Genomic DNA, 22,336 nt, shown 5'->3' with positions numbered 1-22,336 from the left:
AGCACAGCCGTCCTCCTCTCTCCTTTCCGTCTCCCTCCAGCATCACCACCCAAAATCCAAACCACCCACCCTTTCTCTCCCATCCGGTCCTGAACTTGGATGGACTCAGCAGCTCCAGAGGCCCAAACCTGCACCCTGTATCCATGGAAACCAGTGTGCACATCCCATAGAGACAGCTATTACATTTTTGAGGATACAGAGTCGAGTTTCACTTGCACAAAAAATGATTAAACAAACACACCAAAAAAAAAAAAAAAAAATCACATTTTGATGTTAAAAAATGTCCTCATAAAATCAGTTTTATATCTTAAAAGGAAATGAAAAATTCCACAACAGCCATCATGTTTCTGCATCTTGCCAGAAAGGAGGCCTGGACTAATTCTGTGTGTGTGTGTGTGTGTGTGTGTGTGTGTGTGTGTGTGTGTGTGTGTGTGTGTGTGTGTGTACACATGCACTGAAGACATATGCGTGTTTTGCTTGCACGAGGTTTAACTGTGGGTGTACAAATAGTGTCATGCTGCAAATCCCTTTTACAAAGCTGAACAAGTTCATCGCCATCGCTCACAGTGATGGATGATGTAGACACACTTCTGAAATTCATGGTGCCCTCAGCTGAAACTCTGCCACCTGCTCCTGTCATAGTTTACGCACTTATTACCAAGTGAAGACATTTTTTTTCACTCTAGAGGTGATTCTATCATCTTTTTAAGACAACAACTTGCATTATTTGGCAGCCAGATCAGTTTGATAGTGAAGGAAAAAAAACAGGCCTGTGGTTTTATTAAGTTATGTGAAGCTTATTTTGACATCCGTGAGTCACAAATATTGTAGACTTTTATGATCCCTGCAGGTCTATGTTCCCTCCTGTTGTTATTGAGCTCATCCCTATTATCTGATGGTACATTCCTGTATGTCAGGCACCTCAGCTGTGTGCATTGTTGCCTTCTTGGTCGCTACTAATAATAGTGCTGTGGCAGAGACCAGGGATCCTCCCTGCATTTGTCTCTGCCTCGGCATGGAGAGTGGGCCCAGAGAGGAAAGCTAAGGAGCTGTTTACCCAGCCTTTGTGCTCGGCAGGCCTCAGTGTTTGCCCTGCAGGGAGTGCCTCAGCTCCAGGGCCTTTTCGTGCACCGATGGGTGGGTGGGTGGGTGGAGTGGAGTGGGGTGGCAGGGAGGAATGGGACAAACCTGTAGGGTGGAGAGGGACCGGGAGAGGAGGTCAGTTTAATGAGGGGTCCATGGTGAGGTACACTTTCTCCCTTCGCCCATCCATCAGGGGTGACAGCAGGTGACACAATCTGCTCCAGAGGCCAGGTCAGGACAAATACCTGCAACAGGCTGGCAAACATCTGTGAGTGTGTACACAGTGACGTCCTGCAGGTGGATGCATTCAATCATGCAAGTGTGTGTGAAAAGGCTACAGAGCAGATCTACTGGGCACAAGATCAAGGAGGGAAACCGACTACAAGAGATGCAATATGACTACAAAGTGGTGCAAACCTCTTTCAGATTGGGTGTCCTGCTCCTGTACAGGAGGGGTGGGGTCCCACATGTTCCCAGGGACCCTTTGTCTCACAGTCCATTCGCCCATCTGTCCACCCTCACTGTCTGAGTGGCTCCTTCAAGTGGAATATAGTGAAACACTCGACATTCATCAGACAGGGAGTGTAAACACTGAAGGACACGTCTCTTGGCCGGATTCTTCCACTGGAACGCTTTTCCAGAAACGCTCCATGACCATCCTGTATGACAGTCTCTCCCCGAACTCCCTCTCTACATCCCTCCCTCCCTCCCTCCCTCGCTGCTCCCGGCGCACGAACAAAAAGACATCTGAGCCATGTGGATGGGGAAGAAAACTCACAGCACTTTGTGCAGCCGCCACCGCGCTCCGGTTTCACAAAGTCTCTGACAGGCGGAGAGGCGCGCTGTTTTTACGCATAGTCTCCAGTCCTGCGGGGCATTGTAGACATTGTTTAGTAGCTGTGTAGTAGACTCCTGAGAAGACCTACAGCGGCACAGGCTCTGATAACTGGATACCGGGGTCCTGAACTAACAGAGTTTTGATCAAAAACGAGACGCGCTTTCTTGGAGACGCGGACTGTAGCTGCGTAAAAGCGTGACGCGTGGACTTTTTTTTTTCTAAGTGACATATTTTCACCTACGGTGCAACGTTTTTCTTTTTGGATTTGATATTCAAATTCAAAGTCAGTTGACACGTAAAAGAAGACGAAAACAAGACTTTCCTTTGGTTTGGTGCCAAATTATGTGGCTGCGCAGAGTCGCTCCTCGGACGTTTTGGTGTCGACCTTGACTCCTGTTGGAAAAAGACCCAGTGAGACATTTCTCGTGCTGTTATTTACTCATTAACCATACGAGCTGTTTGGAGGCAAGACTGAACAGGTTACTGAAGGTAAGGAGAGGAGAGTCATGCCTGAAAAACTGGCTTCATTTCATTTAACGATGGTTGGACGTGAGTCAGCAGAGGCACTTCATAAGTAGTAAATTGAGGGCAAATATTTCCTTCACTTCTGACTCTTTGACTGTCTGTCCTCTCCCTCCGTCTGTCCGTGTTGGATTGTTTATGCCACCGCAAACAAACTCCTACCTAATTAGAGTTTATACAGGCTGTGCTCTGCCTACTGCCGTCAGCTGTAAAGGTTATTTTTCCTCGACCTGGATAACTCAACCGCCTGGAAATGTCTATCTTTAAAAGTCGTTTGGTCTCGTATTTTGACTTAAAATAGGCTACAGCAACTAAATAACTAAAAATACAGTTAAATAACGTCATTTATTTCACAATAAACAAGTAAAAGGGGAGGTGACAGAGGCAAAAAATGAGTAGGTTCATTTGGCAGCTCCTTTGTAATAAAGTGGTGTAGAGCCGTTTCATCCAGTTGTTACATTTCACTCAAGCGCAAAAAAAAAACAACTTAAAAACAAAAATTTAAAACTTAATTGATACATTAAACATACCAATTATTAGCCTGTATTCATTTCCCACCCTCTCTGTTCTTGTTTAGGCTGCTGAGACTCTGCAAGAAGCCGTGACAGGACACCGGCCAGAGAAAAAAGGGGCATTTTGGCCGCGCATAAAGGGCGAGGAGGAGGCGCCTCTCGCGTTGAAGCTGAGCCGCATTCAGATGGATTCTTCATGTTTGCTTCGAGCTCAGAGGAGACAGCCCGCTCTGAACATTTGCAAGCCGTGACAGCACGTTATAAAACATGACGCACCGCAGCGTATGGATGGGCACAAACATGAGCTGCACCAAGCGTGGAAGAAGAAGAAGTGACTCCCCTGCGCTCTCCGGTGCGCCCTTGGAGCAGAACGCGCACTGGACAGCTGGTAAGGCGCGATTCAGATTCTCTAAAGTTGGCTGTACAGTGATTTAAGACAGTGCCACAGACTTTCAGAGAAGTAGTGCTGGATGTCTCTGTGCGTAAAGTTGCTGTGAAAGCAGATCTGGGCTCTTGTCTTCATTATTTGCTGTGACAACACTGAAATAATAGTTTGATGTGGGGTTTCCTTTGACTTCAGAGGCTTTTTGCTGAGTTCTAAACCTTCCCGCACGCACCTGCCAGCTGCTTTGGGCTCATTTAACTGTCCGTGTCACTGTGACCTGGATTCAGTGTTGAATTCACGGTTTATTGGATGTTTTTGTGACATAGAGTCTGGCAAAGGGGGCATAGTTGAGCCTGTTTGTGGTTTATAAAGGGAAGTTTTATGATTTAGGTCTGGGGTGTTTACAAGGTGCCAGGAGGGGAGTCTGAAATGTAGAGAAATCTCAATCAGAGTGACTGTGGTATTATACGTGTGTGTGTTCTTATGGCTGAGGAGGAAACAGTGGCAGTCAGGAAGTCTTCCAGTGTGACCCTCTTCTGTGGTGGGCTGCACATCTAAATATCAAAGTGCTGGTCAGACGCACACACACATATAGAGCTGCATGAGTTTCCCTCCTCTGCTGTGCCTCAGAGGGGATCAGGGCCAGATGAAGCCCTCTAAGCTTTAGGTGTTTTGACGTGCTGGAAGTCAAGCGCATTTCTTTTCAGACTCTGATAAAACTCTGTTAATCTCTTTGGCTTTATTAAGTCTTTTTCAGCAGGACTCTGTGTTTTCCTTCCCTCATCACACTCAGTTTCAGCTTGTGGTGCTTTCCGTCACAAATTGTAAAGATGTGTGTGTGTAAAGATGTAAAAGAAAGCCGTAGATGATGTCTCACTGACTCACATATTTGTAGATGAACCTTCATACTTGTTGACTGACTCATTGATCGGCTGACTCACGCAGTCATGCAGGCTACATACTAAGTCACAAACACACAGATGAGGCTCAGTTGGAGGGAGGCCTCAGCTGAATGTCGCTCTGGTGTTTTATCTCCTTTCTCATCTCCTCTTGCACTTGATGAATGTCTGTGTGTCCAAGAGCTTTGCCATCGTCTGAGACCTGTCGCAGATCCTCAGCAACTAAATGTGTGTAAAATGTGTGAAAACATGTCGTGAAACAACCTTGTTTTTCTTTACCCGAGGTGTTTCAGGGTCCACGGTTTGTTCTCAGGCCGAACATGAGAGTATCGCCTCCGCTTCAGGCATCTCACACTCCCCCGTCACGCTGCCACAGCTTTCACTTCCTCCAGTCAAAGGTCGCAGGGTCAGCGGCCCTGCCGAGGGTCAGGTACAGCGAGCCGCCGTGTTCTCTTTACCAGCAGCCTGCTGATGTGTGGTCTGCTTAGTTTTAACTGGCATGTGGCTTTACGAGAGTTAGCGTGCCGTTTGTTGGTGTTATGGGTTTAACTCCTTCTTGCTCTGATGCTGTTCAGACTCACAGAGAGCCAGAGAAACACTCATGATTAAAATGACAAAATAAGTTATCGTTATTACCATTTATTTACAAGGAAGCAGCCTCATAAATTGATTTTGATCCACTGAGGCTACAAACACGATGCGACACTGTTTGACTTCATCTCCCAGTTATCCTCATTATTCACTAAGCTTTCAGCTTCAGGGCCACTTAATAAATATTACTTTTATGTATTTAGTTTAGTGCTCAGAGACAAATTGATGCTAAAAAACTAATTTCTAAACTGAGATTAAGTCTTTTTTATCAAATTTGTCATATAAAAACCAGAACATCAGTTTCACATGACAACCAAGAGGATTGCAGACAAGAAAATCCTAATATAAGAGCAAGTTCACTCACTTCTGGAGCTGAGACAAAAACAATATTTAGAACTATTTACAATTTTTCACCAACCTTATCTTTCTTTAAACAAGGATTAGAATGCTTACAATTTATTTTTCATTTGATTGTGTTGAAATTTTCAGTGGTGTAGCATCTCTCTTGCCAGACAAGACTTTCCATTTGCTTTTTAAAAAAGATTTAGGCAGCTACCAAGATTTAAATTTGCTCAGCAGCATGATCCATATTGCATAACATAATATTTTTTGATATTTCGGTACACCCTCAGCCTTCCAATAATATATTTCATACTAAGCTTATGAGTACATTCTTAACATAGCTTAGATTACTAAGTGGCTAATGTGTCCCTGTTATCACATCTTTATAAAGATATTAGCGCCTACAAAGTCTTGGTATATCACTTTATTTGTTTGTTTGTTTTTTTTAAAAAAAGCACCCACTAGAGAAGAATAAAAAAAAACTGAGCCCTGAAACAAACAGAAAGCTCAAGGAGACTGAAGTGCAAAAGGTAAAATGTACTGATTGCTCACCAGGCACAAAAATATAAAATGCATAATCAAGCTAAGTGTTGGGCTTCAAATTTACAAGCAGCAAATTCAAGTTTTGCTGGTTCCACAGCGACACTGATGCAGTCCAACATGCAACCATTAGAGAAGGGCTACAGCGTTTTCAGATTAATGGAAATCTGTCAGTAAAAGATGGATGTGTGCTCCGTGCAGGCAGCCTTGTGTTCGGCTCGGTCTCAGCGTCGGCGGCTAACGTTACTCTGGTTGTTTTGTCCCAGCGCTAATGGAGAGAGTGCAGTGAGAGAGATTGATTATGCAACCTGAAGTGCCACAGGGCAACTCCAATCTGGAAGTGCTTAGAGTACGCAGCGAACCACAGTGATTCCTTCAGGGCAAATTGAAGGAGGCATGATCTGACAAAAAGGAATTTCAATTTGTTAGATGTATTCCTTCAGACAAATGCTTCCCATGCTACTTCTGTTTTCTGGCTGCTTGCTTTTGCAGCGCCGGACGATCTCGTGTGAGCGTGCCAGGGGAATTATTTCTTTCTGTCTGATCTCGAATTGTTTTGTTGTTGTCGGGCACTTTGGCTTCTTCAAGTTCAAACAGCTTAAATTATTTAGAACAAAGCAGCACTTAATACTTTCGGAGCCGCTGATGAAACATAAAGCTGAAACTCCTGTCCTTATCGCACGATCAGCCTCCTTAAAACAACTTTTTTCTCCGAATACAGAAGAATGTTAACTAGCCCAGTGCAGAGAGCAGCGCGTTTTGATACAATAAGCTGTATTCTTCTGAAATTAGCAGGTCAGATTCATTAATCATAGCGTCTGAGGGCTGCTTTGAACTATCAGGCCAGGTCATTAAACCCAGCCTGTCTGGGGCGCGAGCGGGCGACACGGAAACACTTTGGAGAGCGCTGGTTCGCCCAGACACAAGACACACTAATAATGACTAGTGTGTGTGTGTTTGTGTGCGTGTGTCACCAATGACTTTTCTGAGCGCTACTCGAGGCTCAGTGTGGCCTTAATTTGGCGAAAAAACAACATGAGATGGGAGCAAGAAAAGGTTGCAAGAGTGGGTGGAGTGGTTCCGAGAGAGGGGATTTCAGTGTGTGTGTACATGTGTGACGTTCCAGAGCCATTTTTTAGTGTTTTGTGTTGAGCGTGTATTTTTTTGACGGCTCCTCTTCATCCCTCATTATTCTCCCCCTCTGTCCTCTATGCGGCCTTTTAAGCGCTGCCGTCCTCACCAACACCGGAAAGTGAAATCCTACCCTCTGATCATCGCTCCAACATAGCTAAAATGTGTTCCCATTTAAGGTGAGGCTCACCCAACCGCTCTCTGTGTGGCTTCCTTTTCAAACCAACCTAATCAGGCAGGAATTTGGGTTATTAGGGTCAGGGACACTGGGAAACAGCGTCAGCAGGGAAACAAAGTGAAGGGGAGCGAGACGGTGAGGACACAGATGTGTCGCATCAGGAGCCTGTCTTTACCTCGGTGCTCATGGGAAAACAGGGCCCTGCTCTGCGGATGATGGTGTCCCATCTAATTTACCTGATCAGATCACAAGGCGCTTATGAGTCTGTTGCATTGTGGGTTTCCATGTGGGTAATTAGTGCTAACTGCACATAAGCTAAACTTTCCAGTGACCCTGTACGCTTAATCTTGTCTTGAGGCTGTTGTACATTTTGCAAGCTACAGCTGATGTGGAAAATCCTGGCAGGTTCAGTACATCTGCTTACTGTACTGGAAACTTCTTGCTCTCCTTGCTGTGCAAGTTTGTAACTTTTAGAAAGGTGATATTTACTCCTGTGTTGGATATTAACTGTCTTTAATTCAACAACTTAACACTGATGAAATAGGGCATCAAAGACAAGCAGTCAGATGATAATACATAGATCTTAAGGCTGCATTAAGTGATTCTTTTAGGCCACTTGTTATCTAGGTATCCATTTATTCAGTGCTGATGTTTGAAAAATGAAAAATGTAAGTCCTGTATTTGCTCTTTTTGAACTTCAGTATTGGTTTCTACCATCTAATGAGTGAAACCTTTGGCTCTTTAGCAGTCAGAGTTAACCAGTTAGTCATTCAGATGGACATTGCAAATATAAGCCTTACTTTGGTTGTGTATTTCACACGATTTTCTTCACCTCTTTTGTTATATACATCTTATTGTTTTAAAAATGATCTTTGCTACAGGAAGTAAAAATAAGAAGCTCCGAGCAGTTTCACCAGCAATTCCACCTGTCACTACTTTGAGGGGACACCATCACTGCATCCTGGGCTTAGCACAAGCCAAGATGAGTGTGATTGGTTTAAAGAAATCTAAACAAGCCAGAGCGTTTTTCCCCCATAGCAGAATAATAATGCGGTGCAGTCACACAGTGTTAGAGAATGGTCTGACTACATAAGACTAACCAGCTGTTAACTTTGTCTGCTATGGGGAGCACTGGAAATGAACCAGAACAGCAAAGATGTGGCCCTTAAACAGTTAACAGAAGTTGAAATGCTCTCTGCAGCTGAGGGTTTGTGATGAAGAAGTGACCCCTTTTACATTACTGATCCATTGTTTGTTTAAAAATACAGATTAATGCAGCTTTAAACCAAATCCAAAGCTACCAAAACTTGACATATTTGAAAGAGAAATTGAAGGAAAACAGTAAAAATATCACCTATATTTTATAGACAGCAATCATGTGCACTAATGGAATATTATTTACATTTCAAGTGTGCCCAGTTGTACCTGAAAAGTCTGGCTAAATTGTTAATTTGCTAAAACCTCTCTGGTTTCTCTTTGTGAATCTTCAGCTACTGCACAGTAACGCTTTAACTACTGTTTAGTTGCTGTGCTAAGTAAGCCCTTATATTTCCTTAGAACTCAGGACAGGTACATCAATCATTCTGGTTACTTGGTGACTGTAAACCTGTTTAACTGAATGCCGTCTATGTGTTTTTCATTTTTTTTGTTCTTGTAATGAAATGTTGCTGACAGATTGAAGGAATCAGATGATAAGCGGGAAGTGAGAGTTCTTGATAACGTGCCCACTGACAACAATATCTGTTATTACAAGACAAATTTACCAGGCAAATAGTGATTAGTAAGGCATGTAAAAACAAAAGGAAGAATTTGATTTACATATGTGTCACCTCACCTGTTAGTCGTCTGAGACATCTGAGCAGCTAAACCAACATAATGTGTGTTACACCAGAGATAATATTGTTTCTTCGGACTGCTGTGACATCATATTACTGTCATCTTTGCTGGGCTGCAGAATGCCTGCATGGTGTCGTGATACATGTGTTAGTTTCCTCTCCTCTTGCACATGTCTCCATTAGTGGAGTCAGGTGGCTTCAGATGATGACAGCGTTCTCTCTCTGTGATAATGCCATCAGGGTCGCAGCTCCAGGTTAATGCGCTGCTCATGGACGACACTTTATTTTATGGCGCTTGTTGTGACCCACTGATCCCAACACTCCAACGACCTGCAGTAACTCTTTTTGGCAACATGAACTTAAACGTGTGAGGGCGTTAATCCAGAACTGTTGCACTTCAAACACTTTGTTCTGCACTAACAGCGGCTCATTTATCCCACTGGAGAGCCATTAGACACGCTTCTTCACAGCTCCTCTCTTTGGAAAGAAAGCTGCAGGGACCCTGATGTAAATCACTTATCGCTCAGGTTTACCATTAGGCAACCAATAAGTTAACCTCTAATAGGTACGTCTAATGAGTTTCAGGTTGCGCTGTTTAACGCTGCATGTGAAGCTTAAAAGAAGCACTGTTCCCTCTAATGTATGGCTAGTTAGCCAATCAGCAGCTGATGTTTAGCAAGATAATCACGATATAATGATGGAGATGTGATGTAAGTCTTTTATTCTTTTCTCTCTTTTTTTGTAACTTCCTGGAGACAACAAGCTGTAAACACACACCTGTGGTCTTATAAAGTTCATATGACCAAATGTTAGTGAACGCCTGCCTATTTACACATCCAGCTGATACTCTGATTTCTCTTTTTGCTCCTTGTCAGGTTATTAACTGCTAAATAGTGTCACATAGTCAGACCAATTTCTACAAAGTTACATTCCTGGACAACTAAACTGCATTCAGAAATGCATATTGAGGGAAATGTACTCTCAGCTGGATTGTGTTTATTTGCAACATATCAAAAAATGATTTTTAAATCAACATTTTTTAGCCATTTATTTTATTACTTTATTGTTGCTCCTTTTCATCCAACCAGTTACAAATTAGACGGGGTGGGAGAAGCTTTAAACATGAAGTGGAGGGATTAGTGTGTGTGTAGCAGAGAAGGCAGCATTTTCAGAACCACAGATGTAAGACTGCATTTCTCTGACCCTTGTTTTGCAATAACTCATTCTTAGGAAAGATAATTAGTAAAATAGATCTAGTCACACACAGTAGTGATCACCCAGTTTGGTACGTGGCCCTGTCAGGACCAGCAAGGCTCCTAGAAGTGTGTTCCTGAACCTGCAGCCTCCTATGCTTCACATACAATAAAGCTGTATTTTAACTCAAGTCCTGGTGTCTTTCCAACCCTGTCCAAGTCATTTTGGTGCTGAGACTTAACCAGACTTCTAACATGTAGTTATCATTGTAAAAGTGTCAATCAAGCATGTCATTTTCCTGAATCATAACCACACTGTTCTGGTGCCAAACCTCAACCAGAGAATGAATGAAAACAAAAGGATCGACAACTGAAAATGAAACTTAAATCTAATGATTCCATGGTAGAAGTCAACTGGTCTCCTGGATGAAAGTGCAGTCACTGACTTCTGGATCTGATATTCAGCATTTTTGACATTATCAGCATTATAATTTTTCACTTTTAAAGCCTATTCCTGATAAAATAAATGAATCTCTCTCTCTCTCTGTAGTCACAACTCTGTGGCACACAAAGCACTGATTGGTTACACCTCACAACTAATAGTCTATCAGCACTGAAGGATAAATGTTCAAACTTTTTCTTATGATAAAAGTCACTTCAAAGACATTTTGTATTGGACTTTGTGATTCTGAAATCTGACACCAAGATTTTCATGTTTACTGTAAATGTATGTTGGCAACAAGTATTGGTTATTAGTCTCCTTCATTACTAATAATTATGTTGCATTATGTACTGGCCTTGAAAAAAACAGCAACATATTGCTCAGTTCCTAGAAGTGAGTCATATCATTCAAATGGGGATCCAAATCGGCAGCAAAACTTTCCATTTTGAGTGTGGAGGTCGTTGTTGTTTCTTGCAGGAAGGGAGATTTTGAAAGCGTTATCATGCAGATAGTGGAAGGGGAGGAGGATACTGAGTGAAATCACAGATTTACACTATGTCAGTCAGACTATACGCTACATGCGCCACTATGTTCATCAGGTAGTTATTTGTTTTTAACATTTAATACTAAATTGCTTTCGGACTTTCTTCTTTTTAAGACAAAAATCTAAAACTGTTTCTGTCTTTAGCTGAAAATAAGGCTGATGAGAGTAGCTTATTTCTCATTATACTTCAGATATTTACACAAAAATGTAAATAAAGTGGCTTTGCAGCCCATAACTCATTGTTTTTGAAATTTATATATAGCCGTTTTTTATGCTGTGGAGAGCTGGATTACTTGTTTAGTCTATAAAATGTGAGAGAACAGTAAAATGCCAACACTCAAAATCCAAAGCACAGTCAGCAGTCTAAATATTTTCAATTGTTATGGAGTTATATAAAAGAATGCAACATTTGAGAAGCTGGAACCAGCAAGTGTTGCACGTGACGAAGTTGTTTCAGCACTAAAACATTAGTGAGCAGCACCTGTCTTGGCTGTCCCAGTTGTGTCGATCTCCAGAGAGGTTCGAATTAAACCCAACCCCACCCGAGTCGTATTATTCACAGTCAGTCACCCTGCTCCTGATAGATCATTCCTCCCAGCCCAGTCAGCCTCCCTCCGTCTCCATCTGTCCTGCTTTCCCGTCTGATTCCGTCCTGAGAGACTCTCTGACACCCACCGGCTCCGACGTTGTCAGTCGGTTAATAAAACCACCTGGTGGGAGAAACGCTGAGAGACTAGTGAGGTCATCCAGATTCACTCCTCTCTCCTCACCATCCTCCTCCAGGCGCTGCAGTGTCCACACCTCTGATTACCTCCTGTGTGTGGGCTCCAGTGTGCGGGAAATCAAGAAAAAAAAAGCTTATGTTTTTGTGGCATAGAGCGGATTATGAGGGAAAAGAGCAGCGGTTGTAAAGAGTGTGTGTGTGTGTGTGTGTGTGCAGATGTGTGTGTTTTGGTTGGTGTGGGGGGGCAGCTGGGTCGGGTTGGGGCCCCTAACCTACCTATCTGAAGCGAGGCATGGGACCTGCTATCTGTTTCTCATTTTGGCGGCGCTCTGTGGTTTTCCAGCAGTGACAGGCCTCAGAGTGGAAACTGGCACTAACGAGCAATTACATCCTGCCTGCCTGCCAGGGATTATGGGATTACAGAGTGACCGGGCTTCAGTCTGCGCTCCCTTTCTGCACTCTCATTTTGTCATTCCCTGTGTTCCCCCTTATCTCTGCTTTTAGACGCCTCCCATTCAATGCTTCAATTATCTTTTCCTCACTCTTCTTTCCCCTGGACACCAACCCATTCTCCATTTTTTAATTCTGCCTTTCTGTTATCGTGTGTTTGTTTTATTATCTCCTTCTCTTTATCGCTCCCTCTCCAGCTTTCTTCCTCCTTTGTGGCTGCCTCACATAGTTAAGACACGCTGTCGTTAACTGCTGATGAGTGAAATTGGTTTGGTCGTAAAGGGGAAGAAAGCACACTTAACAAGAGAAAAATACATTTAATGTGTATGCGGCTTTAAATCAGAAGCGTGAAAATGAGAAACAGAAGGACGAGATGAGAATCAAGAGTAAGTACAGGGCAGCGCGACTCCTGGACGTCACATTAATGCCTAAAAAGGTTAAAGAAGCTAATTTATGTTGCAGCAAATCATTATTTTTTTCAAGAGGTCTTTTCTTAGACTCTTAACTCACATAAAGGTGAAAACTGAACACTCAGTGAAACACCCTGAAGCCTCTTGTATGACACATTCATGAAAAAAATATTCTGGCAACCAGAGTGATACAAACAAGATTAAAGCAGAGTTACAAAACCAGTTTTCACACTGTTCTGGATGTATATATGCAGAGCTTTGGGGCACAAGCAGATATCATCATGCTATGCTTTGCGAGACCTCCCCAGATTTCTCAGAGTCTGGTAGTGATCAGGCGGCTCTCCTGGTGTTCAGCCTCCCTCTCCTGCATCTCCTCTTACACCGCAGGTGTCTTTTATTGAGCCAGCGGTGATTTACTGTACTCCTCGCTGCTGCAATCAGGTACCTCGATAGTGACAGGTTAAAGCTGCAGGTCAGAACATTTTCTGTACGTGCACGGCAGAACTGAGCGTGTCTCTAATAGGAGGTCATTATCAGAGAAGGTTGGCTTTTACGGGGAGAGGAAACAGCAGAGAGCTTGGAGGTTCTTATTTTTTTTACAAGGTGAGAGGTTTATGGTGGGCAAAGCTCAGGTCTGAGGATGTAATAGTATACAGTAGGCACACAGATCACTAATCAGAAACACATTATGTTATGTTGTCCTGGTTTCTGTCTTAGCGAAGACAGAAATAATGCAAGTATCACATCTTTCTCACAAAGAGACAGGAAATCGCTGTGTTATATATACTGCCTTACAAATGCAATAACTACAGTAGAGTTCAGGATAAAATGGAGCTTTTAGGGCTCTTTGCCAAATATGTGACATTTAAGTAAGTTGTAAAATCTTAGTTTTATGTTTTTTAGGTTGATTGGTAGTGACATCACATAAAACCTAAATGAGCAGATACTGCATGCTGTGGTTGGAAAATTAAAACAAGATCAGGGGGGAAAAAGGAAATATGTTCTGGCATCCTGTATACATACTTAAGCTGTCTTGTGCATTTCAACCAATAAGCCTGTCCAATAAATCTGGAGGTCTGACAGCTGATCCTTTGGGTCCTGTGAGTTGCAGGTTGGATTTCGATATTTTTCAATGCATCTCACAGATGCTCGATCAGATTGGCATCTGGGGAGTCTGAAGGTTGAATCAACACTTTAGCTCTTGGTCGTGTTCCTCGAGTCAGTCCTGAGCAGTTTTTATGGTCTGTTGGTGTGCATCACCCTGCTCAGAGAGGCTGCTGGCATTAAAGGGTGCATTTGCTATAAGTTGATGTGATTGAGCTGTAACAGTGTTCAGGTTGGTGGTACGTGTGAAAGTAGCATCCACATGAATGCCAGAACCCAATGATTCCCAGCAGAACATTGCATTGTAACCAGATGATCAGCGTCACCTGTCCGTGGTTTTAATGTTGTGGCTGATCAGTCAACACATATGTGGCGTCTGTGATACGCAAAGACATTTTCAACATCGATATTTATATTTTGATTGCAAAAAAAGAAAGAAAACTGTGGATAAAGACTTATCAGCTCATAGGTTTTTACCTCAGCTTTGTAACTTTTGGTGTTGTCTACCATGGCCACCAGTCGAATAAGCTCTGGTTGTTCTAACTGGCTCTGGCTTTTTGTGTTGTTCTTGCTTCTGGAGAACTTCCCCACTTAACTAACTGTGAACAACAACTGGGGCGCAGAGGACCAACTACGTAAATGAAAGGTGACAAGAACTCCGCTCACCCTGCTGCAGACATACAGCCTGATGGACAAACCAAAGGCTTTAATCAGCCAAACAAGGAAGAAAACACATGCTTGGCTTTCTAAACACACATCCAAACACACACATGCTTAGTGTTGAATCTGAAACTGTAACCACACACACACACACACACACATTACATGCCATCAGCAGGCTTGTGTCAGTCTGCAGCTCTTCAGGACTGGTGTCCCTCTCCCTCCCTCCCTCCCTCTACTCCCCCCTTCTCCACCTCATCTCCGAAAAGGCTGCAGGCGTCGTGCTGTAAACAGCTCCAGAGTGGCGGGGTGAAATGAACCAGCAGACAGGCCCATGAAGACTCCCAGCTCGTTGATCTAAAAAAGGGCTAAACACTCCCAGCTGTGGCATTAGGGACTCAGAACGGCAAATCTCCAGAGACCCAGTGAGGATCTGCAGCCCTCCGTCCTGCTTCGCCCCTCTGCTGGGCTTTAAATCAGCCCGGAGACACAAAGAGATGGAGAGCTGAGGAGGCAGCACAGTTTGGTTTTAGGGTTGAAGCGATGGCGACAAGTTTGTCTGTCTGTCTGTCTGAGTTATGCTCAGTTTGTCTCTACTCGTCCTCGGTGTCTGCAGCTTCTCTTTGCCTGGACTGGATCACTGCAGCTGGAATAAATGCATCAGCAGATCTTACTGTGACCAGTGATCCATATCCCTTTGCCGGTCTTCCGTCTTGTTGCACAGATCAAACTGCAGAGATTGTTTTAAGAGTTAAATAAACACAGTGTGCAACTTATCAGCAAGATCTGCGAATACATGAACAGTGCACGCTGGAATACGCTACGCTGGGTGTGCTGTGTTGCTGTAGTTCAGTGCCAAGGTTAAACAAAGCCTCTGAGAGATGACAGATGTGGTTTCAAAGATGCTGGAGGAAACTGTTGTTTCAACAAAATGTTGCAGATATGTGGTGCTGAATTCATTAGCAAGCAGGCAGAAAATAATTAAGAGAATAATTAAGCATTGAAATGACAAAAAGGGGAAGAAGTTGTGAAATGTTCAAAGAAGACAAATGAAAGTATGTTCTGTTGCTTCTTCAAGATGTAGAGTGATTTGGCTCCTTTGAGACTTGACGTTTCGCTTGATCTTGACCTTGGAAAATCCACAAATCTCCTCCTGTAGGTCAGAATGCCCTGCAGCTATTTAAACTCAGAGAGTCTATTTATGGAGATTTAATAGTTTGAATGATTTAAGTCAGTTATCAACCAAAAATAGAAAAAATGGCTGCTGCTTGCTTCTGTTTTGTATCATATTTAATACGATTTAGACACAGATGACAAATTAAAAGAAAAAACAGAACCCTTGACCCCTGCAGCCAGTGGGTCTGGTGACAGTAGCTTGGTGGTTAGCACTGTTGCCTTGTAGCTAGAAGATCCCAGTTTGCATCCCGGTTAGGGATCTTTCTGCGTGAAGCTTGCATGTTCTCCCTGTGCATGTGTGGGTTTTCTTTTGGTACTCTGGCTTCCTCCTACAGTCCAAAAATATGCTGAGGTTAATTGGCAATTCTAAATTGTTTGTAGGTGTGAATGTGAGAGTGATTGCTTGTCTCTATATTCATCCCTGTGATAGACTGATGATCTGTCCAGATGTCCCCTGCCTTCACCCTAAATCAGCTGGGATAGACTCCAGCCCCCCTGTGACCATAATGAGGATGAAGCGGTGTATAGATAATGGATGGATGGATGGTTTGGGCCCAATGGTCCCCTTAGATCCATCCAGACAACACATAGGGTCACTGAATAGTTTGATTAGGATGAAAATGATGTGAATCATACGCTATGTCCTTCAAAAGTTACCAGATCTCAACACAGTTTAACACACATGTAAGATTTTGGACTGACTTTTTGGACAGTGCTCTCCACCATCATCATCAAAACACCATATGAGGGAATAGGTTTTGGGAGAATGGTGTTCCATGCCACAGGGCATTGATTCTGTTCCGTTGATTCTGTTCTGGCAGCACGTTGTGTCCCAACACCTTATTAAGACCCTTTTTGTTTTTTAAAAAAATATGTTTTGTAACCCATCCGTGCATAATCTCAGCTACTACGCTAACAAAGACAAGATGTTCATATTTGAACACCTACAGTTACATAACAACAGAGATGAGAAAGATCCTGTATATGATCAAAAGCTCCAGAAGAGCTACAAATTGGACTTGCTATTAAATTGTTTCTGCTGTTTTTGAGATCAAGGATGAGCATCTGATGTCAAATCAACGTTGACAGTGTGTTTAATACAAGGAAAGCAATTTCTAGATGCTCCAATGGATTCTTGGAAACTGTTATGGCCATTTCTGGAATTTATTTTTGGTATATTACATAAAAACTATGGCAGCGTACCTGTTTGGTTCATCTACCATTTTAGTCCAGAATGGAAGATCTTAAAAACAAATAAGGAATTACATGACATTTATGTATAGACATCTATGGCTGTCATGGAGGAATTCTCACAAGTTTTGTTACTCCCTTGTTTGTTTTGTTGCGCCACAAGTAGATTATAGTTTTCTCTCTAAATCTACTGGATGCTCCTTTTGCTTCTTAAAATACTGCTGGATACAGATCAGGGACATCTAAAGTTCCTTCCACAGAGAACTGCTCCTTCTTTTGAAGTACGTGATGCTCTGACCTCCCTCCGCTGAGTTTTCACTTCTGGTGGGCCACAACAGAACCCATTGACTTCATGTTACGGGCGCTTCCCAGCACAATCCTCCCCACTGCACGTACTATATATAAACATCTGCATCCGCAACATCTCTTATCACCTGTCCTGCATCTCTGTGGTTTCTGTCTGGGACCTCCGCGAAGTGCTCCCGCTATGCCTGGTTCCCCCAGCTTGTGCCTCTGCCACAGGAATAACCCTGAAGAATGCCTTTGACAAGTATATCGCAGATGCTGGCTTTTGTTGCAGGACTGGGGCTGTTTGCATGGATGTATGAACAGACAAGCCAACACTAGCCACACAAGTTGGCAGCAAACACTGGTCTTTTACTGAAGCAGCAACAAAAACACCGTCCTCAAGCATTGAGGACGTGATTTATGTGACACGTCGGGTTGCTCGGGGGCCCGCGGGGCTGGGTTTATTTACAGTATCTGGACAATTCTGAATGCATAGACATCATATTGCCCGCATGTTGTGCCTTTAGTTTATGTTACCCTTTTCAAAGGGAGCTCTGGGAGAAGGAAAGCTGACAGAGTGAAGCCTTGTTCTCGTTCTTACATTCCTCTCTTTCTGTTTTCGTGTCCAGGTGGGACCAGATGGAGGGTTCGGAGGAAGGATAGACAGGAGATTACCTCTGTGATGTCAGCCAAGGCCAAGGTTTGTCAGAAGAGCACCCAGAAACTTTCCTCTCCTTCATCTTCTGCTTCTTCTGTCACATCTTCTGCTCTCCGTCACCTTTTCTCACGCTTCCACTTATATGAAATCACCATCTCCGTAAATAACCTTCACCTTATATGTTTTCATTTCCACCGTGCGGACCGCTATAAACCAGATGATGAGTTATGTGTAGGTATAAATTGTTAATGAAATCCATCCCACAAGGCTCAGGACTGAGCTTTTCATGAAGCGCTGTCAGCACCAGCGCTTTCGTTGCTAAATTGTAAGCCAGCGGACAGAGCTTGATCCGGGAAGAAAACAGCGTTATTTGACTTCAGCATTACTGAAGCGTAAGTGAGATCACTTTTGATGAAATGGGCTTAAGCCAAAGCACCGCTGTTACTCTTCTGGAGAGCTTTTGAAGAGCTATGTGTTTTATGAGCTCTTTAAAAGTATTATCTCATTTTCTTTATCAGTTTTAGATCTCTAAAGCACTTTGTCAACTTAGAACTGTTATTAAGTATATAACTAAACCGTCATTTATTTCTAAATGAGCTTCTCTGAGACCAGTATAGCAACTCCAGATCCCTACAACGATGTCATCAAACATCTACAGAAGGGAATAGCTCAACATTTAATACACATATTTGCTTTCTTGCCAAAAGCTAGATGAGAACATTGATATTCTAAAGTCTGTAGTGTAAATATGAGCAGCTGGTTAGCTTCGTCTTGCATAAAGACTGAAAACAGTGGAAAATCTGGTTCTATCCAAAGATAAACATGCTAAATAAAACTGCTAAATATGGCACCATGGCTACATATTGTGTAAAGACATCTGTTTTGTGAAAGATATAAGCTAAAAGCTGAGCACAAAATTGAACAGCGCTGTGCAATCCTGCCATTTAGGAGTAAATTATTATAACGAGTCATTAAAAACACACTTGAAGCTGCACTTCTCATTGTTTTCATATTATTGAAGGATCTAATGAGTGTTTTGCATGAAAGAAGTTCCTAAAGAGGATGATCACCTGACTGCAGCTCTACATTATATTTTAGCATCTTTCAGCTTATTGTTTCGACCTAAATCATTGCTTTCTGTGGACTGTTTCAAGCTACAGTAAGTAAAATAAAAACTCTGTGAACCTTCTTCCAAGTTATTAACTGCACAGAGAACATTAGTAATGGATAGAAACAACCAAAAGAGGGAATTTTGTACCTACATCACTAAATATAGGAACATGACTTTGTTACTCTGGTAGATAAACCTTCTAAGCCCCAAAAGTCTCGGGGGGGGATTACATTTTCTTACTTTCCAACAATCCTGAAACTACACATCTGTGACATGCCATCCCTGCCATCATATTTCATCCAAATTACTTTCTTTATTTGCTAGGTTTAAAAATGTGCAACATGAATAAATAAATAGATAAAGTGTTTGCATTAACCTGATTTTGTAAAAAAAAAAAAAAAAAAAAATCAACTGAAAAATCCGCTCTCCTCAGCACAACTGTGAAGCCATTAGAGACTCAGCTTTGACCAACCATCATGCAACAAAAAGTCTTGTTTGGGTAAACTGCAGGCTGTTTCCACATAGAGCTAATAGGAGATAAGTATGGAGCCACGGAAAATGTAACTAGCTAAATGTCCATAGTTAGTACAGTCACCTTTTTTTCACTTACTGATGGAACCTGTGGCACTTGGAAGAAAAAAAAAGTAGTACATGTTGATTGCCTTTTTGTCCCCGCAATTTTTAAGATGATTAATTGATTGTGTACGATTTAGGTCTTTATAACTTCATCATGCTACACAGAAGGCATATTTGAGTTGTCTCTATCTTTGGTCACAGTTGTGTTGTTTCTACAGAGGTGTAGGACTTTATATTGCAGTGATAAATGAGCCCACAGTGACTAAAAAAAAGCATAGATATTCTTTGTGGTTCTGAAGGTTAATGCTGCTTTTAAAATGACTGTAAATCACAAAGTAAGCATAATATTATTAAAGCTATTTGATCACAGTAGTGACAGTGCTTGTAGTGAGTTACTTGCCATGAAGTAGTGATAATTGACTTTTTGAAAGTTAGTTCTTGGCTTCATTTAGCATTGGACGGAGTTACATAAGCCCCTCGGATGTCGGTCTGGCAGCTCACCTCCTGTGTCTCTGTAGGTGCTGCTGTGGGTTCTCGTCTCTCTGCTGCCTCTGGTGGAAGGAGCTCATGTGAAGGCCGGAGCTGCTGGGGTGGGATCAGACTCGGGCCACGCTGTGGGCCTGCTGGGAGGCCAAGAGGAGAGAGAGCTTCCTGTGACGCTGCCAGAGGTGGTGGAGGACAAGGAGCAGGAAGACGACGGTGACCCTTACTCCACTTGGCACACTCTTTATGGTACTGAAGTTCTCATGGAAGCAGAATTCATCCACATCAGCTTCACCAGACGGCATTAGAATGGAAAGAAGCTTGAGCCTGGGCATCTGCTTTGTATCTCAGTCATCTAAATATATATCCACATGATTTGTGGTCATTTCAAGTTAAAATGTTGAAATGAAGCAGGAGAACGTGTAACTTTACAGATTATAATTCTTGTGCATGCTGGTGTTCACCTGTCTTTCTCTGACTGCCTCCTCTTCTCTTCCAGACCCTTTTGTAATGGATGAGGTGGATGACCATCCGAGCAGCCGCTGGGTGGGGCGCTCTCCACGCTCCTCTGACCCCACAGAACCTCAGCCCAAGGGATCAGCGAAGAAAAAGAAGAAGAGGAAGAAGAAAGAAAAGGAGGAAGAGGAGGAGACGGGGAGAGGAGATAGGAAGGGTAAAGGTAAAGGCAGGCAGCCCAAGCAGAGCAGCAAGGACTGTCATGTGGCGAAGAGGGAGATGAGGGTTCGGGACCTCGGACTGGGCTTTGATTCGGACGAGATTGTCCTCTTCAAGTTTTGCGTCGGCTCCTGCCAGTCTTCCAGAACAAACTATGACCTGGCGCTGAAGGCGCTGCTGGAGAACGGCTCGCTGCCTCGGGGAACCGCCCGCAAGGTCAGCAGCCACCCCTGCTGCCGGCCCGACCGCTACGAACCGGTTTCCTTCATGGACGCCCAGACCACGTGGAGGACCATCCAGTCGCTGTCTGCTGCCAGCTGCATGTGTATAGGCTGAAGAGATAGACGAGGGAGAGGGTGGCAACATCACCCATCCTGAATACTGCAGAGGCCTAAAGTCTGTATGTAGGAAATAACCAGAGGGAGGCGCTGTTACACAGAGTAGAGGAAGGAAAAGAGTCCACTTGTTTGACTCCTGTGGCCATTTTCCTGTCGAGGAAGAAGAGGGCCGAGTGCATCTGGAGGATCGAGGGCTGAAAATCAGAGACTGTGGAGGAGGTCACCAGGGAGTCCAGCTCTGGATTTATTGTTGCCTCATCAAAAGAGAGAATTGTTTTAAACTAAATAACTATTGCAGAATCCTCAAGGCCGCTTACTCCTCATAAAAGAGACTCCATATGTGCTTTGATTTTATTTGAGTGAGACCTGAAGGCTGAAGCACGAGAGATCTGAAGAAAAAAAACACAGTTAAAGGACCGACGCTGTCTTTATATTCATATTCAGGCTAAACAGACGGAGATGATGTTCACAACTGATGGTGAAAGCAGCTCTTTCCTAAAATTCCATCTATTTGTTTTTGTCTACACACAAACAGGGACATGACATTGTATCTTTTCTATGTTCAGGTGAACTCAGCCAAATGGATGCCATGCATCTTCATGTATTACTGTGTAAAAGTAAGATATATTTATTTCAGATAAATTATTTATTTATTATGGCTTCATATGAGAGCTGTTAACTCTATAATGTAGATATATATCTATTTATTGCCAAAATTCACATTTTATGTTGTGCTTGCATTCAGTACATACTTTTTTTTTCTTCTTTTAAAGGTGCGGATTTTCACTTTAAGAAACTCAGATTTGTGCAGATTCTGAGTAGAATTAGAGAAACATCACACAAAAAAACTACAGAGAGTTGAGATTCTCTTCCATCTTACATCCCCAACTAACAGTTATCAGACACAAATTGACCTGCATTGAAAAGATGTGGTATAGTTAATAAGCATTTTTTTCTCTGGAGCACCTCAAACACTTGGGTCTAACAGATAATCTCTATTTTTGGCATCAAGTTTTGCAAAAAGAAAGTCAGTTTTTAATGTCTAAACAGATGAAACTCAACACTGATTCTTCATTTTAAAGTGGTGCAGTAATTCAGCTCAGTTACACTCTCCCAGTATGTCACTCTGTCATTATTATTGTTATTATTATTATTATTATTATTATTATTATAAAGTTTCCTTTATTTTTGTATGGCATTATCCTCTAAGGGAATAAAGTTTTTTAAATATGCATCTTGCTATCAGTGTTTCCACTTGTTGCTCTGACTGAATTACCTCTACAGTGAACACCACTAACTTTTTCAGCTCATTTTACACTGGACCTGTGTTGTAGCGCCACCCGCTGGTCCAAAATAAAAGACAAAGTTTTGATCCTGCAGTCCTCAATTTGAACTAAAACAAGCTTCCCTCTCCTGCCACCTGTCTGTTAACTGATAATGTTTGCCTCTAAAGTTCT

General features: G+C 42.7%; 1 protein-coding gene across 2 annotated transcripts; it reads left to right on the top strand.

The window, feature by feature from the left end:
* The first annotated feature begins 1,189 nt into the window (after positions 1-1,189).
* LOC111570598 (artemin) lies at positions 1,190-22,113 on the top strand. Of its 2 annotated transcripts, none has more exons than XM_023273452.3 (5): positions 1,190-2,410; positions 3,021-3,343; positions 17,668-17,738; positions 19,902-20,115; positions 20,366-22,113. In XM_023273452.3, exons 2-5 carry the CDS (start codon positions 3,223-3,225, stop codon positions 20,875-20,877), a joined length of 918 nt encoding a protein of 305 aa, XP_023129220.1. In that variant the 5' UTR covers positions 1,190-2,410; positions 3,021-3,222; the 3' UTR covers positions 20,878-22,113. The 2 variants fall into 2 exon arrangements, with proteins under 2 accessions (XP_023129220.1, XP_054870212.1); XM_055014237.1 differs by lacking the exon at positions 1,190-2,410 and adding an exon at positions 4,524-4,669 and having other exon boundaries at positions 3,217-3,343.
* Positions 22,114-22,336: the final 223 nt, after the last annotated feature.

The sequence above is a fragment of the Amphiprion ocellaris genome, chromosome 10 (genome assembly GCF_022539595.1).
Source record: "Amphiprion ocellaris isolate individual 3 ecotype Okinawa chromosome 10, ASM2253959v1, whole genome shotgun sequence".
Lineage (NCBI taxonomy): Eukaryota > Metazoa > Chordata > Actinopteri > Pomacentridae > Amphiprion > Amphiprion ocellaris.
This window is presented reverse-complemented; position numbering and strand designations above follow the sequence as displayed.

Coding starts and splice junctions, on each gene's coding strand:
- LOC111570598 (XM_023273452.3), top strand. CDS start 3,223: ATGACGCACCGCAGCGTATGGATGGGCACAAACATGAGCTGCACCAAG. Junction 17,739..19,901: donor TGATGTCAGCCAAGGCCAAG/GTTTGTCAGAAG, acceptor GTGTCTCTGTAG/GTGCTGCTGTGGGTTCTCGT. Junction 20,116..20,365: donor CACTTGGCACACTCTTTATG/GTACTGAAGTTC, acceptor CTTCTCTTCCAG/ACCCTTTTGTAATGGATGAG.